The sequence below is a fragment of the Glycine soja genome, chromosome 11 (genome assembly GCF_004193775.1).
Source record: "Glycine soja cultivar W05 chromosome 11, ASM419377v2, whole genome shotgun sequence".
NCBI classification, from domain to species: domain Eukaryota; kingdom Viridiplantae; phylum Streptophyta; class Magnoliopsida; order Fabales; family Fabaceae; genus Glycine; species Glycine soja.
Window position 1 is genome coordinate 8395109 of NC_041012.1, and position 20215 is coordinate 8415323.

Here is a 20215-nt window from a genome sequence, read left to right on the forward strand (position 1 = left end):
CCTCTTCATTTATACAACAGTACCTTCCAAACGCAGTTTCTCTTAAAAATTGATATATAGTAACGTCTACGGTACCACGTGGTAGGACCCCGAGCCTTAGAATTTGACTTTGAAGGAACATATCGTATACGTACACTGTGTACGTATAGTGTACACTACAGTACAGAGTGAAGACAGAAGAAAGCTACCTGACGACCAGGCTCTTACCCTATTTTCCAAATTCTGGTTTTCAAAACGGGTGTGTATAAGTGTATTGTTCTGATTGTCTTTTTTTCCCCTTCAGCTCTAACTCTTCTTTTCAGATTCTATTGTTTTACTTTTACCTAAATATTTAAAAAATTCCAACACTACATTAGTGTTTCATAATTTTTTCTTCATTTTATGTCACCAAATTAATTCTCCCAAAACTTAATTTGTTACTAAATTAGTCCCTCAAAAAATGAAATATCACCATTTTAATGCTCATGAAAGACCAAAGTGATGACCAAAAGGAATTGTTAATGGATTAATTAAGTGATGGATTAATTTTTTGATAAATTAATTTGGTAACAACATTTTAAAAACTAGTAATTCGGTGGTGAATTAAATATTTAATAAAAAAAACTTGGGTAATTATTGAGTTAGTGAATCCATTAGTTCCAATATTTTATTATTTTAAAATTAAATTGTTTATTCGGTAAGTATAAACATATTAATTTGGTATTATTGATTTCAATGGAATTTTGACACTGCAATCAATAGCTACAACGATGAATACTCACCTAGTATTTATTAATTTAACTACTCTTAAGTATTGTGCATGAGCATGACAACAGCAAGCCTCAATTATTGAACAAATTTGGCCATATTTTTTCTTTTAAAAAAAATTGCGGCGGGATAGTAAAACCGGAGGAAATTGTCACTTATTATTGTAGTTTTCAAAGTGATGTGATCATAAACAATAAGCATCCAACGCAACTAACAACACGATTCAGCAAAGGTTAAAGGGTCATACGCAGCATTTTTTTTTTTCCAGTATCCATGCATCGTAGTAGGAGCGGACAACATAGGGACAATGGCACCCAATAAAAAAAGAAAGACATGGACAACTGTAAGTGAAGAATTTTCAATCAGAAACTTATTTTAATTTGATGGGCTACATTTTTCAAGGTTGAATGTTGTTATCTTATGGAGTAAATATTTAATAGTAGTCGCTTTTGTTTACTGGCTGCCCATAAAAATAAAAATAAAAAGCATTCAACCATCCAAGGTCCTTACTTCAGTGTTTTGTATGTGCACGTGCTCAGAATTCTGAACCTGAACAATACCAATTCAATTGATAGAGAATGATAAATGGATTAATTGATTAAATATACAGGTAAATGCAACTTATTACCGACCAGTCAACAAACTAAGAGGGAAGATGCATGAAAGAAAACTTGTACAAGGTTTATTACAACAGATCATTCTAAACGTACACATTGATGTAGCATAATGTTACAGTAGTACGGATGATACCGTCAGACCAGGTTGCATTGTCAATTATGGAGGTTTCAAAACTCAGTGAAATCGAGTGTGGTGGAATTTAAGAGCATGTTAAAGAAAAAAGACAAGCTTAGATATTCTTATTCATCACTCCACTGGCCGAAATTGTGATTCAGATGCCTGAAAGAAATGTTTATCGATTAATTTATAATGACATACTAGTGCGGAGATCAAAACTAAAATATACTGAAAGAGAGTGAAGGCCAAACCTTATTTATCTAGGGACTCAAAATTTTCAATCAATTGCTGAGACCTGCATTATAGTACAAGATTTAAATTTTGGTTAGGTAGGATTAGAGTTTAATAAGAAATAAAAATGACATCAGATACACTGCAGGTCCATTTACAATAATAGATGTGCAGTTGGGGGTCTCGAGAGTCAAGGACCGAAATTAAGGCTTTTCGAGGCTGGGAACAGCTTATGCAAAAAAGTAGTAATTTCAGCGCATTGATATTTTCAAGGCTTATTAATAAATCATGAGGGATTTTGGCTTTAGTCGGTTAGGAAATATAGGAAGACCAGAAGTAGAAAAAACAGAAGCTTGAGTTTCAAAGTGTTTTCGCCTATGACATAATGGCATGAAAGAATCCAACATAAGAACTAAGAAGACTCCAAATGTTGTTCCCCGTTGAATAGAACAGTTCAAACTTCAAAGCACTACATAGAAATACTTGTAACCATATTAAATCTACATTAAGTTGATTCCTTACATAGAATTGCAGACATTGAAATTTTTTTATCAATGACCACCAACCGGGAAGCAGGAAATTCTTTGAGCTTACAGTGAATAGGCTCCACAAATGTCAACTCTAACACTAACTTTCTCCCTCTCACATGAATTTGCATATGGATTATAAGGAAAATTGTAAAAGAAGAAATTATTATGACATCATTGAGATCTGAACAGCTTGTATGTTCAACTGTTCAAGGTAGTTTGGGAATGAGCTGGATTACAGAGTATCATAGCAAAGCTGAGGCGTCCAAAAATTATCATACTCCTTAAGCACATCTATGTTGAATTACATCCTAAGCCAGTTTTTAGTTAATTGTGTTAGCTCACTTAAAAATAACATAACACATTCCCACATAATGGCTAAAACCTTTATTAACATCCAAAATATTGTTTTGACTTTAGAGCCTTTGCAGTGAATGTTGGGCTTGAGAGAAAGTAAAGTTCAAGTGGTTGCGTGGAAAGAACCAATTATATAGTTCTTTACGCTGTAAGGCAAGTTTTCACTAGAAACAGATTTTGGTCCTGTTCATTTTGAAAACCCTCATGGATTGACAGGCTTTGTTAAGGTTACATTAGAGACATTATAAAAGGTGAATCCCACCTCTACCATTGAACAACAGAGTACAGAGAGACAGGAAAAAAATATCAAAATAAATACCATCTGTCTGTCTGATTGATACCAAGTCCATTGCAGGTAAGAATCATGCTTTTAAATCTGGCAAGATACTCCTGTGTAACAAAGGGAAAGGCCCACGAAAGGCAAGTACAACAGTTATCAATCGAGATGATACATCATTAGTAAATCTAAGTAAAGTTACGTTGCATACCTGCAAGCTATATTTTTCAATCTCGCATATCCCAGTTAAATCATAGTCCAAACGCTTGGTAGGATCACTTAATACTGTTACATGACAAAGAAAGACAATAGTCAACAAGAAAATCATTTTTATCATTTACAAGCAGCAACTAATGTTTTCTAAATCATAACCATATGCAGGGAAAGACACCTCTAGGTCAAACTTTGTGGCACTAAGGAGTAAAATAATCCACACAAAGTACCACTTACAGACCTATTTATTAAGTTTAAAGTAATTTCCATTACAGAATCAATTTTGAGTTTGCAAGTAATGCTCAAGTAGGCAAGTAGACAATCCGGTAAATTTCAGCATCCATCTAAATATATTTTCCTAAATTTAAGTAGTTGATTTATAATATGTATAAAAACTCATTCTCATTTATTGTATGTTAATGGTATACAGATTGGAAGTATATATAATATTATATATTACTTGGGTTTTCCTCAATTTTGTTTTGGGTTTGAATTTTGTTATCATTATGTTCGTGAATATGTATTTTCTATCCTTCATTCTTCTAAACTTTCCGGTCACCACAAGGAGTGAAATCAAGTTCACATGCTTACAAAGTTATGTTGGCATCTGGATACAAAAGCATATATATATAACTAATGAAATGAATCATTTAAGTAGCAACAGAACAAGTGGAACTGGGAGGCAGAAAGCTTGACAACAAGGTGAAAGTTCATATCCAAACTAATGAAGGAGCACAATCTTTGTGCTTATGAACACTTGTCCTTTTACTCTAACCATTTGTATATTGTGATTGTGTTGAAGATAAAAAAAAAATCCATTTTCAGGAATTGTAATGATAAGGAAGTTTGAGGAAGACAGAAGAATGCAGCTTGTTAAATTATGTGCTTACAAGGAAAAAGTGAAAGTACGAAATATTTTACCATTGTAAGCTTCATTTATCTCTTGAAATTTTGCAGTAACAGCACTATCTCCTCCGTGCTTGTCAGGATGCCATTTCTATCAAATGTATAAAACCATGTGTACACAGTAATAAATCAAACTTGTAGGAAAAAAAAAATTCAAGTTTGTAAAATTATGCCACTAAAAAAAGGTAGGTTACCAACCAGCGCGAGTCTTCGGTAATTTAATTTGATATTTTCATCGGTTGCATCATATTCAACCTCCAGCACTTTGTAATAATCCTTGATATAGAGTAAAAATGACCCATCATGAGCACAACAAAAAAAAAGTCACAAACATTTCCAGCTCATCAATTAACATTTTTGCTACATGCAGTGATGACGGCATTCTCAGAGTAAAATAGCTTCAAGCACCAATAGGAAAGTTGCACAAAGTTTTTCAGTTTCAAGATAGCAAACAAAACCAAATCATCTCTAGTTGCAGAAAGAGTATCTTGCACAATATGAGCGACAGAATTCCGAAAATTCTCCAAAGCAGTATCAACCAATCAATTAACAGATAAACCTACTTCCGCTGCATTTCCCAGATCAGTTTCACTTTCACCCACTACTACAAGCCTAACTAGTAACTACAATATTAATCAAACACAGACACTTAAATTACTCATTTAAGACATTTTATTCAATATTTTCTCTTCCTCTCAACTTCAAACTACATTCTACTCAAATACTACGTGACATTCCTTTTACCCAGTCCAAAGGGTCCTGCAATACTCAGCAGAAAACAAGGCATGAAAGGGTGGGGTAAAAGAAGAAGCAGAGATAATTGGATTCAAATAAAAATACCAACTTCCATAATCGAAATGAATTTGGGTCAAAATTAAGCCTAAAAAATTCCCAACAATCAAATAGAGCAATCACATGAGAGGAAGATTGAAAATTCGTGATTAGTTATAATACCTTGGGGTTGGTGTTATCAGCTACGAACATGGGGTCGACATGCGCAGCTTCTTTTACATAATACATCGGAATCCGACACAAACCTCGGAGACCAAAACCAGAACAATAACACAATGCTTCAACCAACTTCAGACACGCTTCAAATTGAAGAAAAGTAATTAATTGGAGATTGAAAGGAGTGTGTGAGAGACAAAAAAAAACCAAGTTAGAATTGGGAATTTGTGTGGTGAAATAGAGAACAAGAGGGCATTCCTATGCCACAATTGGGAAATTCGGATGGCTTTTAGGGATTTTTTTCTTTCTTTTTCTGTATTTTCCCTTTTGGTATGGCGCTTTCAAATCTTATGCGTCCCACAAGTTAACCATGGTAAAATTCTTAAGGAAATGAAAATCTGATATAAAGAAAATTAAAATAGAGCAACTGAAAATAATTTTTTAATTAAATAAATGATATTTTAAGAATAATTTTACTAAATAAGATAAACGTAGTTAAAATTTATTCGTACTACAAGATTTTATTTTTTTTTATTTGTATTTAAGATCGGAGAAAATATAAATTGAGTTGTAGGTTGCTTTATGTTCAGACTTTGCTTTCCGCTTCGACTTCTTTCAAATTAATCATAATCTGAGTTGGTCCCCAGTTAGTCCTCTAGTAAATAACTAAATCAATCCTTAAATTTTTCATTTGTATCTTTGATTCAAAAACAACTTACTTGATGAGCCATTACCTATCAATCATCGGTTAATAGTTATCAAACTTTAACTTTCACTAAAAAACATAAGCGTTATTTTTTTTTATAAATATTTTACTTTTTCTTTATTCTTTATTTTTTTTCAGGCCTTGCAAGTATTTTTGTTTGTTTTTAATCCCTAAAAATATAATATTTTTATTTTAGTTCTAAAAATATGTCACTTTTTAATTTTATTATATGCTGAAATCATCGTGATAATGTAATACTTTTTGAGGATGATATAATTTGCTGACACAATATTTTTTAAGTGATGATGTCATCATTTTGCCAACATGACACAATGATGATGTCATTATTTGATGATGTGATATAGTAATATTTGTCACGTCATCACTTAATGAAATCCAATAATGATAAGGATTAAAATTAAAAAATGAAATTTTATTTTAACTAAATTAAAAAAATTAAAAAAAATATTATTTTATAAGGACCAAAGGGTATTTAAGTAAACAAAACAAATAATGATCGATGAATGAAGTATTTTCTTTTTGGTGTGGGGGTGGTGGGTAGCAACACAATGGTGGGTTTGGTGTGGTGTGGAGGTGGCATTGGGTGGTTGCAATGGTGATGTTTGAGTGTGATAGTGGTGTTGGGTGCAATTGCCATGATGGTTTGAGAGAGAGGTGGCTTGAGTTTGTTTGGGAAAAGAAAGGGTAAAAAAGGAAATTTATAAATTTTGAGGGTACCAAACCAAAAAAATAAAATGGAATGCATTAAGTAATTGCCCCAACACATACAAGTAAAAAAAATGAACTAGGCCCATCATACAACCAATTGAGTTTAAGGATTACAAAAGTATGAAAAACAAAAAAAGGTTATTCTTCCTGCACCATTCAAATTTTTTCTACACCTCTATAGATTCTAAAAGTATGCACTATACGAATTGACAATCCATATGGATCATACAGATTGCCAACCCATATAATGATATAGATTCTCATTTTGCATGTACCATATGGATTGATGGGTCTAACATAGTAAAAAAAACAAACACATGAGAAAGGATACTTACGATGACCACGGGATGCAAGATGGGAAAGAAGATGATTTGTTGCAATGAACCACAGATTCAGCAACCATAGAATGCTGAAGATCAACACAGAGACTCGTGACATAGCAAGAAAAGAATTTGAGTTTTAACTGATGTGTGAAGGGATGGTTTGTGGGTGTTGCTACGCGCACCTAGCACCCAACAATTTCACATTTTTGCCCTTTCATCATACGGATGTAGGATGTAGCCCAATTCAAAAGTTTTTTTAAATTTTTTTTTAAAAATATTTATGACTAATTAATTTAAAATTAATGGCTCAAACAAAAATTGAAGCTATGACTTTTAAATTATTAACACAACGCTCAAATCAACTGAGCTAATGAATCAATTACATTATAAAATAATATAAATAACGTTGTTATACATAACACTAAAATTTCTAATGTATATTTAATGTGCATGTAAATTTAAATAATAAATTTTATGACAATTAATTTTGACATAAATCATACGAATTATATAATTTATATATTTTTTATAAATAAAACATATTTACTATTAAAAAATTTAATATATATTAAATTTAATAATAGTAATTTTTTTAATGTACAAATGATAATTTAACATATTAATAATTAAAAATAAAATAAAACTTTAAGAAATTATAAAAAAACAGAAAACCAATATGAATGAAGTTCATCCATATGATTTATATGAATGGAGTTCATTCGTATAAAACATACAGATTAAGTTCATCTGTATAAATAACATAAATTTAATGTGATTAATTAAATTAATTATTTTTAGAAGTGAGAATAATTAGTTAAAACAATCTTATAAATAATGAGATGCTTACGACTAGTGATATAAATATAAAAAAATAAAAATATTAAATGTTTCATTAAATATAACAATAATATTTTTTAGTTTCATTCAATATTTTTTAATCTAAGTGACAATAATCTTAAATATAAAAAAATACCAGAAAAAGTTAGTAATACTTTTGTTTTTGTCTTCACACTACCCAATTTGTTTTTGATTTTTTTAAAAAAAATCCTATTCTACTCGTCTCCCTTCACACCCCGTTTTCCCCTCGCTTATAAGTTTTAACCCTTCTCCTTCTTCTCACCCACACGGCTATCTTTCTCCATTTCTTCTTCACAGTTTACACCCACTCGTGCCTCTCCTACATCCCATCTAAGTTGTGCCTCTTCTCACTCCTCTGTCTCTCCACCCCAGTGAGTCTTCTTCTACGGACTCCTCTTCCCCTTTTTTTTTTCTCTCTTCTTTCTGATTCCCAAACTAGTCTCTGTTGTAATTTGTTTACACAATGGAAACTAGTTCTATTTGTTAATATTTTTTGTGGGCGACCATAGATTTCTGAGTAAAATTATCATTCCTGGGCAATTGTAAGGAAAGTACTTATATTATTTTTTAAGCTTAATTGTAATTTTTAGTGTCTTATAATTTTAAATTTGCGAATTGGTTTCATTATTTTTAAATTAAAATATTTAATCATTTTATTTTTTGACATAAGTAATTTTGAATTTTTTTACTGGTTGATCATTCAAAGTTAAATTTTAACTTTAATATGATATATTGGTGGTGACATGAAACTTAGGTAGATAATATTGTTTGTAAAAAAAATTAAATAAAGTAAAAACTAAAAAGAGTTTTAATATGAGCATTTATTTATATACAAAAAAATAAAGTAGAAAGATACTTGATTTGTTTAATTAATTAAATAAAAATTATTTTTTTTATCTATCATTAGTAAAAAAATTATTATTTTTTTTCAAATTATCAAAATTTATAAATTAAAAATATCTAATACATAAATATTTTTATATTATTTATATGTTTTTAATTTTACGTATTTTTTTTATTTTATCAATTGATAATTAAATTTCATAAATAAATATGTAAGTTATTTACATAGTTTTTTTTAAAATTAATTTTAATATATAAATAATTTTTACTTTAATTATTTACGTAAAATATTCATAGCCAAGACAATAAAATATTTGCTTTGTTTTACTATATTAACTTCGAGAGTTATTATTTTTTTTAAAATTCTTAAAATTTATAAATTAAAAAATATTTAATATATAAATATTTTTAATTTTATGAAAATAATTAGAATAAAAATAATCTGTATATTAAAATCAATTTTTGAAAAATTATATAAATAATTTACATATTAATTTCTGAAATTTAATTATAAATTGGTAAAATAAAAATAAAAATATGTAAGTTATTCAAAATAAAAGCATATAAATCTATATAAAATAAATTTAAAAAGATTTATATATTAAATATTTTGATAATTTAAAGAAAAAAGTAATAATTCTTGATTAATAATACATAAAAAATAATATTAACACAGTTGATTAAATAAAATAAGTTTGTTAGTAATTTATCATCTTATTCATTAATAAAGAATTATGAATTTATTTCCTATTAAAATATTTTATTTTTTTTTATCTCATTTAATTTTTTTTCACATAAGTACTATGTAAACAACTTACATATGTTTTATGTCATATTAAAATTAATGTTTGACTTTAGATAATTAATTGACCAAAATTTCTTATTTTGAAAAAAATAAGAGGATTAAATTTCTTAATTTTAAAATAGGAGAATCAAAATTATTGGAGACTAAAGTTATAATTTAGCTTATTTTTTATTTTGTATATTTTTTATTTTTTTAATATAAAAACTTAATATGTTACTCATCAGATTGAGTTTGTGAAAGATAATCTTTGTTCAATTTTCATAAATTCTTGGTAATGAGCATTAAATCTCTAACCAAGAAATAGTTTTATAATCAACACAAAGGATGAAAATTTATGATATTACTAATAGTTTGGTCAATTTACCAAGTGAGGATAATTTTTTTCTTCAAAATTACTAATTAGGAGTTGATTTTGAATTATTACTCTTTTTAAGATAAGTGATAACAAATATTATGACTTTTGAATTGAAAGTCGTAGCATCATTTCTAACTTTTAAATTGTAGTTTTTTTTTATAATTTTAAAGTCATATAATTTTTTTTTCATAAATAAATATTGTAAAAAATCTTATAAGACTTTGAAATCGTAAAAAAAAAAAAACTTAGAAATTATAATTTTTTTTTTAAATAACAAGTCGTAAAAAAATTTACGACTTCAATTAAAAAATAAAAAACAAAAGTCAAAACGGATATTGTGACTTTTAATTTACCCAAAATAGATAATAATTCAAAATTGACCTCCAATTGATAATTTTTTAAAAAAAAAAATACCCCGACTTGATGAATTGGCTGGGAAAAGGAGGGCGAGGAGAATAGTCCGGCAGTACAGGACTTTCTTTTTCAAACCCCCAAAACAGAATTGAAATGAAAAAAAACCGCGGGGCAAAGATAATCTTCAATTTCTTAATAGTATCACCGACATCAGAGCAACAAACAAAATGAACAGGAAACACCTCACATGCTAGCTTCCACTTCCGAGCTGTGCAGAAGTACGTTATTACCACCTCTCGAACGTGAAGAAAGAAACATCACCAATTGCAGATTAAGTTGGCTTATCTTTTTGTTCAATGCTTTGTCCTCTGTTTCCAAGAACAGATGCGTGATGAAAAATAAAGAGATAAGAAAAAATAGGTGACGTGGAGAATGAGATATATAGCCTAATTGTAAGTTATAACTGAATAGAAATAGAAATAAATACTACAAAAATTTGCTCGTTATAGCCTAATTTCACGTCGGGCATGATGCTACTTAGAACCAACAGACTTTAATATCATGCAGTGACGTCTACCTCGTCAACATAACTGAAAAATTTAGTAAACAAATTCACTTAACCTGTGTTTGATTTAAAGAAATAAAAAAGGTATGAAAATGAGAAGAGGTAAAATATTTGAATTAAACATTACCTTAAAGAGGTGGAACCCACACTAACTTCAAAAATTTTCATCTCAAATTCTTCCAACAGAATTTAAATCAAACACTACCTTAAATTTCTGTACAGGATAACAAGAAACCTTGTCACATTCGAAAATGTTTAAAATCAACTGTCATGTCATCTCAGGCGAACAGCCAAGCAGAGGGATGCCTCACTGCTTTCACAAATTAACTGGGAGCAACAAATAATTAAGTGCTCATTAATTATAACTGGAAAGAGCAATGATGAAGCCAGGAACAAAGGAAACCCTGTCATAAAAAATAGTCATCCGCAAGTTCCTCGTAACATTTCTGAAATTATATCGGCTGAAATTCTCTCTATATATACAAACAGCCGTAACCATGCGTTCTGAAACCAAAAAAGAGAGTACAAAAGCATGTATTTGACAAAGGAGTAGAAAGGAAAAAAAAACTTATATTTTGCTGGGCACATGAACAGTTGGCCGTCTCCTTTGTATAAGGTCTCACTGGACGGTTACATACATGATGGGCTATAGCCTTATCCAAGGCATCTGGAACAAGATAGATAATGTACATGATTAGAGAAATAGCAGCGCAGCATATTTATTTGTCCGTGAATCTCCCAAAAAGGAGATACGGCGAATTCACATTATGCCCATCCTCAGCTTTTGTAACAGGTTTGACGTGTTCCTTGTTTGAAGATGGAAAAGATAGAGACAGGGAAAGAGACGCAGCAACATTCTCATCCTCTCGCTCATCTGTCAATATATCTGGAGTCTTTTCCTGGCTATTTTTCTTGTCAACCGCACCAACAAAGAAAGGCAGCATACCCTTGTGTGACGGTTTCGTTTCACCCCCCAAACCAAGCTCTAGATTTGGAATTCCAACTTGAAATTGGTCCACGTATGCACGAGGCTCATTCAGTACCATCCCCGAGTCTTTTTTTTTACGAGTATCAACAGGAAAGAAGGTTCTTTCCATCGCTCCTAAGTCCTCGTGGATGATTTTCTCATCACAAGGTTTTTTGCACCGTTTGTTCTCCCCTGAAGAACAGGAACCAAGATCATTTACAAGTGACGCAAAACTACCATTAAAAGATTCCCTGGCTCCAGAATCATAACATCCGTGAATTCCACCAAAACCTGTTTGCAGCTTCTTGCTATAACTTTCTCCGTTTTCAAATTTTCCATTTACCTCATTCCAAGGCATTTTCTGACAACTAACTGCAGAAGCTTCCACAGCTGTATCTGAAAGATCTATATGCTTAACTTTTTTATCATTAGGTAGTTGACAGTTGACCGCTTTCACAGTCAGGTCTCCCAGAAACGTTGCCTCAACGTTAATATCAAGATCATCTTCCATCTGTTTCCTTTTAGGCCTTTGCTGATTCTCATCATTGTTTGTTCTGTCCAAAATTTTATCCCTATTGATATTGCTTGCAGTATCTATCTCTTGGTAACCAACCGAAGGGATCCCCGAAGACAAAGAGTTCTCTTGCTTAACAGAAATATCATGATTAGTTTTTGTTTCCACAATCCTACTACTTACACTAGTTTCCATTGCTTCAGGAGGTTTAGACTCTATGTATTGTCGATGCTCTGGAACACTATCTCTCTGCACAAACCAAAAACATTTAAAAAAAAAACAATGAGATGACTAGCAGCAGGACTCTTCATAAAACACTTATAACTTGTTCTCTCCTAAAAAGTGGTTAACATGAAATCACATAGCAGCATTTTCTTGTTTTACTATGTTTAATCTTTCCTTGAGTATAATAATTGAATGATGGGCAAGTTTATATAATTAACAACTTAACCTCATTGTAGGACCATCCAAGCGTAAAACAATTTATAAAAACTAATCTGTACATAGTCTATACTCTATATAATCCAAAAGAACCAAATAGAATTTCTAACTCAAAATTATTACAGATCAAGATCAGATCACAAAGTTGACAGAATGTAAGCAGATTTTTATCAAATAGCAAACAGAAACTCTTGAATCTATCAAACAGCATATTTAAGGAAAAAACATTACCAGGGACGAACCAGTGGAATTCATTTGTTGACACAATTGTGTCCTGATGGTTGGAATCCCTGATGTAGATTTGGTGTTGATTCTAGCGTCTTGTCTCTCTAAGTTTACTAGTAAACCCAAATGTGTCTGGTCAAAAATAGTTTCTTTGCCATCAAAATTCCTACTTACCATATTGTGATCTTGGTCAATGAACTCTTCATCCATGCGCTTAGGTGAACACCGAGTTTCAGACAAAGTCATGACAGCTGTTGGAAAATCTTTCTCATTTGGCATCACATTCAAACTGGGAATACATATCTTTTTTGTGGAATCTAAGTGATTGATCCTCCTCCCCCTAAATATACCCCATAGGAAAAATAACATATTCCAACCTGCAAGACAGTTTAAGCAATTGATTTTCTTATTAACAAAGCCTTGCTACATAGATGAACACTTATAATTTCACGCAAGTAAACTGCCAAGCAGCCCTGAGCAGTGAGCACACTCCACCAATGATCAAAAGGGAGAAAATTCACGCATAACACTATCAACAAACTAATGCCAACTAGATGCACAACAAATCATCACTTTAGTACAAAACCAAATTCAATAAAAAGCACTATCAGTCTTTATGACCTTCATTTATTTCATCCAGATAAGTCGTTTTTAGAATTCCAACATCTTATAAAATAATATATAGAATTCTAATTCAAAATGAATGGGGGCATTACCAACCAGCACCAGGTATAAATACACCCAAGTCCCCCCAAATAGCTATATCATTTATAACAAAAAAATCTAAAATACAATATAAAACAACTGTAAGCAACTCTTTGTAAGATACAATTCCCATTGTCTTTGTCCAAGACATTGCAAAATTGCATATGAACTTAATTTCTAGAGAATTTGAACATTAATGCAGGCATAAACTTCAACCCAACACCAAACCCAGACACATCATTTGCAAGGTACCTACTATCAGGGATTGTTTAGCAAGAGTCCAGAATAATTTCTTACGTTGTGAATCTTCTGGAAGCTGATTAGATGCAAATATAAGAAGTTCAACACCATCAGAAGTCCCCCTAAGTGCTAAATCATTTCTAATCATGTGATCCAATAGACCCTTGTAATACCTCTCATAACTGTAATAGAAAATGGTTAAAAAAGGAAAATAATTACAAGATAGGAAACAGAGAAATATGTTTGCATTTCAAAGCCTACTGTCAATAAAAGAGTGATATTCATATCCTTGCCTTTCAATGTCTTTGGCAAAGAAGTAAAGAGCAATATTATCTTCCTTAGCACCACCTTGATGAAATTGTGAAGGCCATATGCTCAATCGAGAAACTTCATTTAGTGAAACTTCAGGTAAAAATTTCTTCACTACCTCATGAACCTTAGGGGAAGCACATGCAGATAAATGTGCTTGAATCCCAGTATACAAGTCAGGAGGCATTCCATTTCTATGCACTTTAAAGACACCCCTGCGTGAACAACAACACTCATAAAACACACTTGATGACAAAACATGAACAGTAATAAAACAAAAGCAATCCAGAGCAAAAGGTAAACTAGCTCATCACAAGATGTTACATACTGCCAGATGTACTCATATTCTGGAATGACTGACATCTTTGAAAGAATACTTGATATTTCCATGGCATTATTGGGCAAGTCTCTCACTACAGGCTTTCCAGAAGTGGGACCAACAGAATCTGACTTTCTCAGCTGAGAGCAAAAATCAGTTCGACAAAATTTAACTTGCTTCAGATCATTGGCAGATGGACATTTGGAGGTTTCAACTGTAGAATTCACAATGATTTCCTGCTTCATATTGCTTTCTTCAGCAGATATACTATTCTTCAATGTACTGGAAACCAACACTTGCTTTTGAGAAGTGACTTCGCGTTTCAAACCAGTGCTTGATGTAGGAAACTCATTAGTTTGATCCGGAGCTTCTTTCCTCTTGTGTATTTCAGGCCTTCTAAGCAAAGCTGCCTGGATTGCAGCTTTCAATCTATTTCCCTCATGCATCTCCTCTTTTGAACTACTTGTGGCAATGACTGATGATTCGGCACCAAATTCCTGCGTACCACTAACTGTACAACATTCTGTAGCATGGCCAAAATCTTTACATTTACGACAGAATGAGCTTTTTGAAGCATTAGTAACACCTGACATCACATGATCAATGGAACTATCTTTGGCTTTGTCAACCTGATTAGCTGTATCCTGTGATCGAGGCAGCTTATCCTGTTGAGTTTCATCGACACTTGTTGATGTTCTATCTGCAAAATTCAAAACAATAACTAAATAAGAAATCATCTTTGCAGAAAACATAGTCCACTTAGTTCCAAGCACAAAATCCATCATTGGAAGATGCTCCTACTAAAATTAAAATAAGAGAAAATTTTATAGAAAATGCTGTTAGCCTGTTACTACACAGAAAACTGAAATATCAAAAAGCAGCTAATTGAACCATTTAAAAGAAGGTTAAAATTAAAATAATATAACAAGAATAATATGCTTCCAATTGAGATCACACTCAAACCTGAACTAACTTGAGGTTCTGGACTTTTACTGCTAGTATTATTCATAGACTTCGATAATGAATATAATTTTCCATCTTGGTTGACCTTAAACTCTCTATTGTTGTTAACTGTAGAAGGTTTAGCAGTTTCGCCATGTGGTGTAAGCTTCGGATCACCCTTTGATGTGGAAACAACAGAACTAACCATGGTTGAACAAATGACAGGTCGATCAATCTTAGACAGAAATTTCCTGTCAAATGAAGCAGAATCTTTTGCATGTCTTGATGCTTTCAAATCCTGTGTCGTTCCAGGCTTAGAAGAGATCATTTTCACTTTTGATTCAACAGCATTTGAACGACCCAAATTCGACAATTTGAATGACATTGATTTGCTTATCATCCCAGCAGGTGTCTCCATATTCTTAGAAATATGTTCAACAACCCCTTTCTGCTTTTGGGGAACAACTTCATCAACAAGTTTGACTCTTGGCTTGGAATTGTTGTTGAATGAATTAGACTTCAGCAATGTACCTATTCATAGGAACAAAAAATCAGGCTTTAAATAAATGAAAAGATGAAACTCAGGGAAATTGGAGACAAGATATGTTTGCCATGGAATCCATAGCTGCTTATAAGGATTAAGGAACAAAGAAAATAAAGTAGAACATTGTAATGAAGCTCAATAGATATCAAATAAATCCATACTCCTTGCATTTTGACTCCGAGGGCCAGCTGATAGAGAACGGGCAAGTTCTGTGTCATCGCCACCGAGGTGGTTATGCATGGGGATCTTCTGTTGACCAGATTTCATCTTTTCTTTATCCATGCTCTTGAATGAAGATTCCCGCGACAGTGGGACTATTCTCTTAGGGCTTGATGCCTTTGGTGATCCCGTGCTTGATTCAAGAGCTTGCCTTTTTGCTGCTGTAGCTATTTCCATGCTTTGAGAAGGTCTTTTGCCAGAAATTTGTGAAGTTGAACTAACTTTGTGATTTTTTTTTTCTTCAATATCTAAACCACAATTAAATTTCACAAATTTGTTAGCATGGATATGGGTACTTGAAAACTTATGCTACCAAAACTAAAGTACGAATAAAGGCTGCAGAATTTCAGATTGAAGGGCACTCTTCTTCAATATCATGCACAATCTTTTTTAAAATAAAAAAATGCTGTATATAAACAACTTCACGCTTACCTAGCTTTCGATTTGCAGTCTCCTCTGCACACTTGCATTCTTCACATAACCAGTCCCCTTCAGGGACCTTCTCAAGCATTTCCCGCATGCAATAGCTGATTCATGGATACCAGAATGTTAAGTCTCATTTTAGCTAAAAAGAACCATGCAAAAATGTGATAGAAGCTAAGAAGAGGTAATATAAAAGGATCTTGTACATACGTGTGCTCTGCACCATCACTGCACCTACTACATATGGCAAGTAGATCCTCACGACCAGCATCTCCACAGATGTCACATACTTTTACCTATTTCCCAGTCAATTAGGGGAAACAAACTCAGTACGCAACATCAGAAAAGTTTACAACAAGGAAAAAAACAATTAAGAGATTATGAAAAGGAGTATGTGGAATATTTATAAACTGGGTTGATTGTTTGGCATTACCACAGGCCTCAAAATAATTGAGAGTATGCATGCATATATCTACATCCAAATTTCAAACCATCATCACATTTTACTTCTCCCATTTTCATCTCCATCAAGTTTAATTTTTGATGAAAAATAAACTAAAATAATGAAAGGAAATGTACTCACATCATGCTCAACAACATCTGATTCATCACTCTCATCTTCTGATTGAGGTTCAGCCCTTCCAGATGATTTAATCAGCTCCTCAACCTTCTCATGCAATCCATCATGGGCTGAATATTTATGATCATCATCTTCCGCAACATCAACATTATTTTCAGTATCTTCTTCTGACTTTGGACATATTTCAATTGAAACCTTGGCTGTACCATTATTTAGGTTTTCCTTATCTGCCAGAGATTTTTCACCAGGAACAATAATAGGTACTCTCTCTTTGGTCAATGATGAATCAACATTTTCCATACAACATTCTGACAAACTAGATATGTCAACAGTTGGCCCATTTCCAGATCCTTCTGCCACTAAGTGACTAACTGAAGTTGAACTACAAGATATATTTATTCTGTCTGTATTTATCTGATGGCAACTGCTCGCTAAATTAGCATTACTGGTCCTACTAATACAAGAAGTGCTATCATCAAGACTTTCTAAACACTTGGAATCCTGATACTTCTCTGATAAGGCTTGACTGTTCTCAGCATTTTCAGATAGAGAATCATGAGTGGAAGAAACACTAGGCTTGTGACTGGTTTCACTGACACCATGCTTCAACCTTTCACAAGCTCTGCTCCCAAGAGAAGATCTATCACTCTCATCACAATACTGATTAACCTCCCCTAAGCGACAGTTTTCATCAGAGAATTCTTCAGCCTTTGACCCCATGAGAGCTCGGTTAGGATGCATGCAAGATGAACAAGCAGCTGAGCACACATTACAAGTCCCTGATTCGAGTCTCATATCAGCGTTCTGAATCATAGAATGTTTGACAAATTTCTTTCAGATTTGTGTGATACCTAAAATAAACAAAGTATGATTTAAAAAAGAAAAAAGATAAAACCTTCAATTCAGACTCCCACTATAAGGAAATTAGCTCTTGCTATTTCATTTTACAAGCCTAAGGCTCCCTCCAGTCCACTGTCGAAATTTTGCACCTTAACTAAAACGCGTCACAAAATAGTAGAAAAGGAAGATTGTTGGTTGTTGCTTCCAATGTTTATATTGCTCTACTACTTAGGAGAGGAAAACATAATCATAATTAATGGTATGATAGTGAATATATAGAAAACACTAATAGAAGAACTTTAAGAAAGCAACTACTTTCCAAGAAAATTGCCAGTCACCAAGATTTGAGAATCTAAAGTAGTCAGACCCTCAAAGCTACTTGCCCAATCATCAAAAGCATTCAATTGTCCCATCAAGCAAGAAGAGGAAAATAATGGGGAGAAAACAAACTTATCAGATAATGTGATCCAAATAAGGTTGCTATTTCACATACATCTATGTATATAAATGGATTGCAACAAGAGAAGAAAAAGGACAGGTTGTGAATTACCCTGTAATGTATATCTATCTCACCATATTCTCTTGAACATCGTGATTACTCAATATTGAGGTCTTTGCGTATGAAAACTCCTCTCAAAACTGTTGTCATCTACAACGGAAATTCAAACCACATTAACAACTATCACTTGCAACAGAAAATAGCATGCATGTAAAAACACGGAAAACTAAATCAATGATAGCATAATTGCAACCAGCTAAAAATGCCAAGTAGTCAGTCAACTAATGACGCAAAAAGCGACAATCTCGTACAAATCCCAAAATCCCTTCAACTGACAAATCAAACCCTAATAAAACACACACTGAATTAGCTACTACGAGAAAACGAATACATGTTCTCCAGAGCTCTCTTATCAATGCAACGGAAAACAAAAATCCGAGAGAATTATACAAAAAATTCGATGAGAAAAAATTCCGAATAATAATAAGAATAAAAACCCTAACTAGAAAGGAATTGACATGCCTCTTCCTTCCAAGCCACGTTGGTCGCATTGCATATGATAATCAAGCGCAAAGTGTCTTATACGACGTCGTTTCGAGTCGCAAAAACCTCTCTTCAAATTAACAGGAAAATCAGCGCTACGACCACCAACTGAATGCGAATTCAAGGATATGCAATATGAAATTTCAGTCAGAGCATTTATGAATAATAATAATAATAATAATAATATTAGCACATCAACACATAATTTTTCTGTCTGTGATCTGAAGTGGCAAAAGAATAAATCTCTGAAATGGAATTTTTTCTCACGAGAATTACATCTAACCAAACGCTCTCATCTCTCTCTCTCTCTCTCTTTTTTTTATATATATTTTGGGTGGGTTTCAGATGGGTTTTCTCTTCTTCCTCCCAGAAATTTTGCTTCCACTCTCGCTGGATTTTTTACATGTTAGAAAATTAAAATCAGCGCAAAAAAAGTAAATGCAAAAACCTACAATTTCGTTTTTCGCCTTTTTTTTGTTTTCCTGGCAGATTCTATACGGGTCTTCCCACGTAAGATTCTTTTTTCTTTTTAATTATCGGTTACTGATTGTTTTAAAACTTTGAAAGAAAAAATGAATGAAAGGTACAGCTTGCACGTGTGAGGATTGTTAGACGCGTGTTACGGGTTGCGTGTGAAGTCACTGGGAACACGTGGGAAAGGTGCGCGTGGGGCAGGAGTAACGTCGCTGTGACAAGCCTTGATGCCTCACATTTTTTGCGTATATCTTCAAATTTTCTTGCCATATAAGTAACAAACAATAAGTGAGTTTTTTTAGGCCAACATGTGAGAAAGGTGAAGGGAGATAGATAGTGGACTAAGCATTCTTAATTATAAAATAATTCGAGTTTTAAAATATTACATAAGGATTAAAAACTAATAACGATGATATTAAATTATCTTTTTTAAGATATATGCTTTAAAATACTTCATTTCATATAATATATATATATATATATATATATATATATATATATATATATAAATTATGTATTATATGAAAATGATCAATTTCAATCGTTAAATTAAGATGAAAAATTAAAATTAAAATATTTTAAGTTAAAATAATATTTATACGTAAAATCTTTAAAAGATTTATCAAATAAAAAATTAAATTTTTAAATAAAACTTTAATTTAAATTTAAAATATTTTAATCTTAACTTTTCATTTTTAATTTATAGAGAAAGAAAAGTCCAAACATAATAATAAATGTAAAAAGTTAAATATTGTAAAACAATAGATAATTTAGGAAAAAATTGTTAAAATAATTGCTTTATGCAATTTTTTTCACAAATTATTGCATCATAGAATGTTGCGTATGAAATGATTTTTGTTTAATAAAACAAAAAACATATTTGACCAAGCAGTAAGAAGATCAATCACTCAGAAAAACGTCAAAAAATTGAACTTGTATTAAACTCTTTTGT

The 20215-nt window shown here is 32.0% G+C and overlaps 2 protein-coding genes across 11 annotated transcripts; both read right to left on the reverse strand.

The window, feature by feature from the left end:
* Positions 1-1315: 1315 nt before the first annotated feature.
* LOC114373738 (dnAJ-like protein slr0093) lies at positions 1316-5297 on the reverse strand. The gene is made up of 7 exons (XM_028331260.1): positions 4948-5297; positions 4192-4269; positions 4009-4084; positions 3086-3159; positions 2917-2987; positions 1734-1777; positions 1316-1644 (listed from the first exon to the last, which is right to left on the reverse strand). The coding sequence occupies exons 1-6, from the start codon at positions 5011-5013 to the stop codon at positions 1735-1737; spliced, it is 408 nt and encodes a 135-aa protein (XP_028187061.1). The 5' UTR covers positions 5014-5297; the 3' UTR covers positions 1316-1644; position 1734.
* Positions 5298-10807: 5510 nt separating this feature from the next.
* On the reverse strand, positions 10808-18396 carry LOC114376286. 10 transcript variants are annotated; one of them, XM_028334334.1, is made up of 12 exons: positions 18298-18396; positions 17803-17901; positions 16911-17711; positions 16538-16623; positions 16337-16431; positions 15847-16152; positions 15163-15672; positions 14209-14899; positions 13865-14095; positions 13629-13753; positions 12633-13003; positions 10808-12209 (listed from the first exon to the last, which is right to left on the reverse strand). In XM_028334334.1, the coding sequence occupies exons 3-12, from the start codon at positions 17700-17702 to the stop codon at positions 11199-11201; spliced, it is 4218 nt and encodes a 1405-aa protein (XP_028190135.1). In that variant the 5' UTR covers positions 17703-17711; positions 17803-17901; positions 18298-18396; the 3' UTR covers positions 10808-11198. The 10 variants fall into 10 exon arrangements, with proteins under 10 accessions (XP_028190135.1, XP_028190136.1, XP_028190138.1 ...); XM_028334335.1 differs by having other exon boundaries at positions 17803-17971; XM_028334337.1 differs by having other exon boundaries at positions 18321-18373.
* Positions 18397-20215: the final 1819 nt, after the last annotated feature.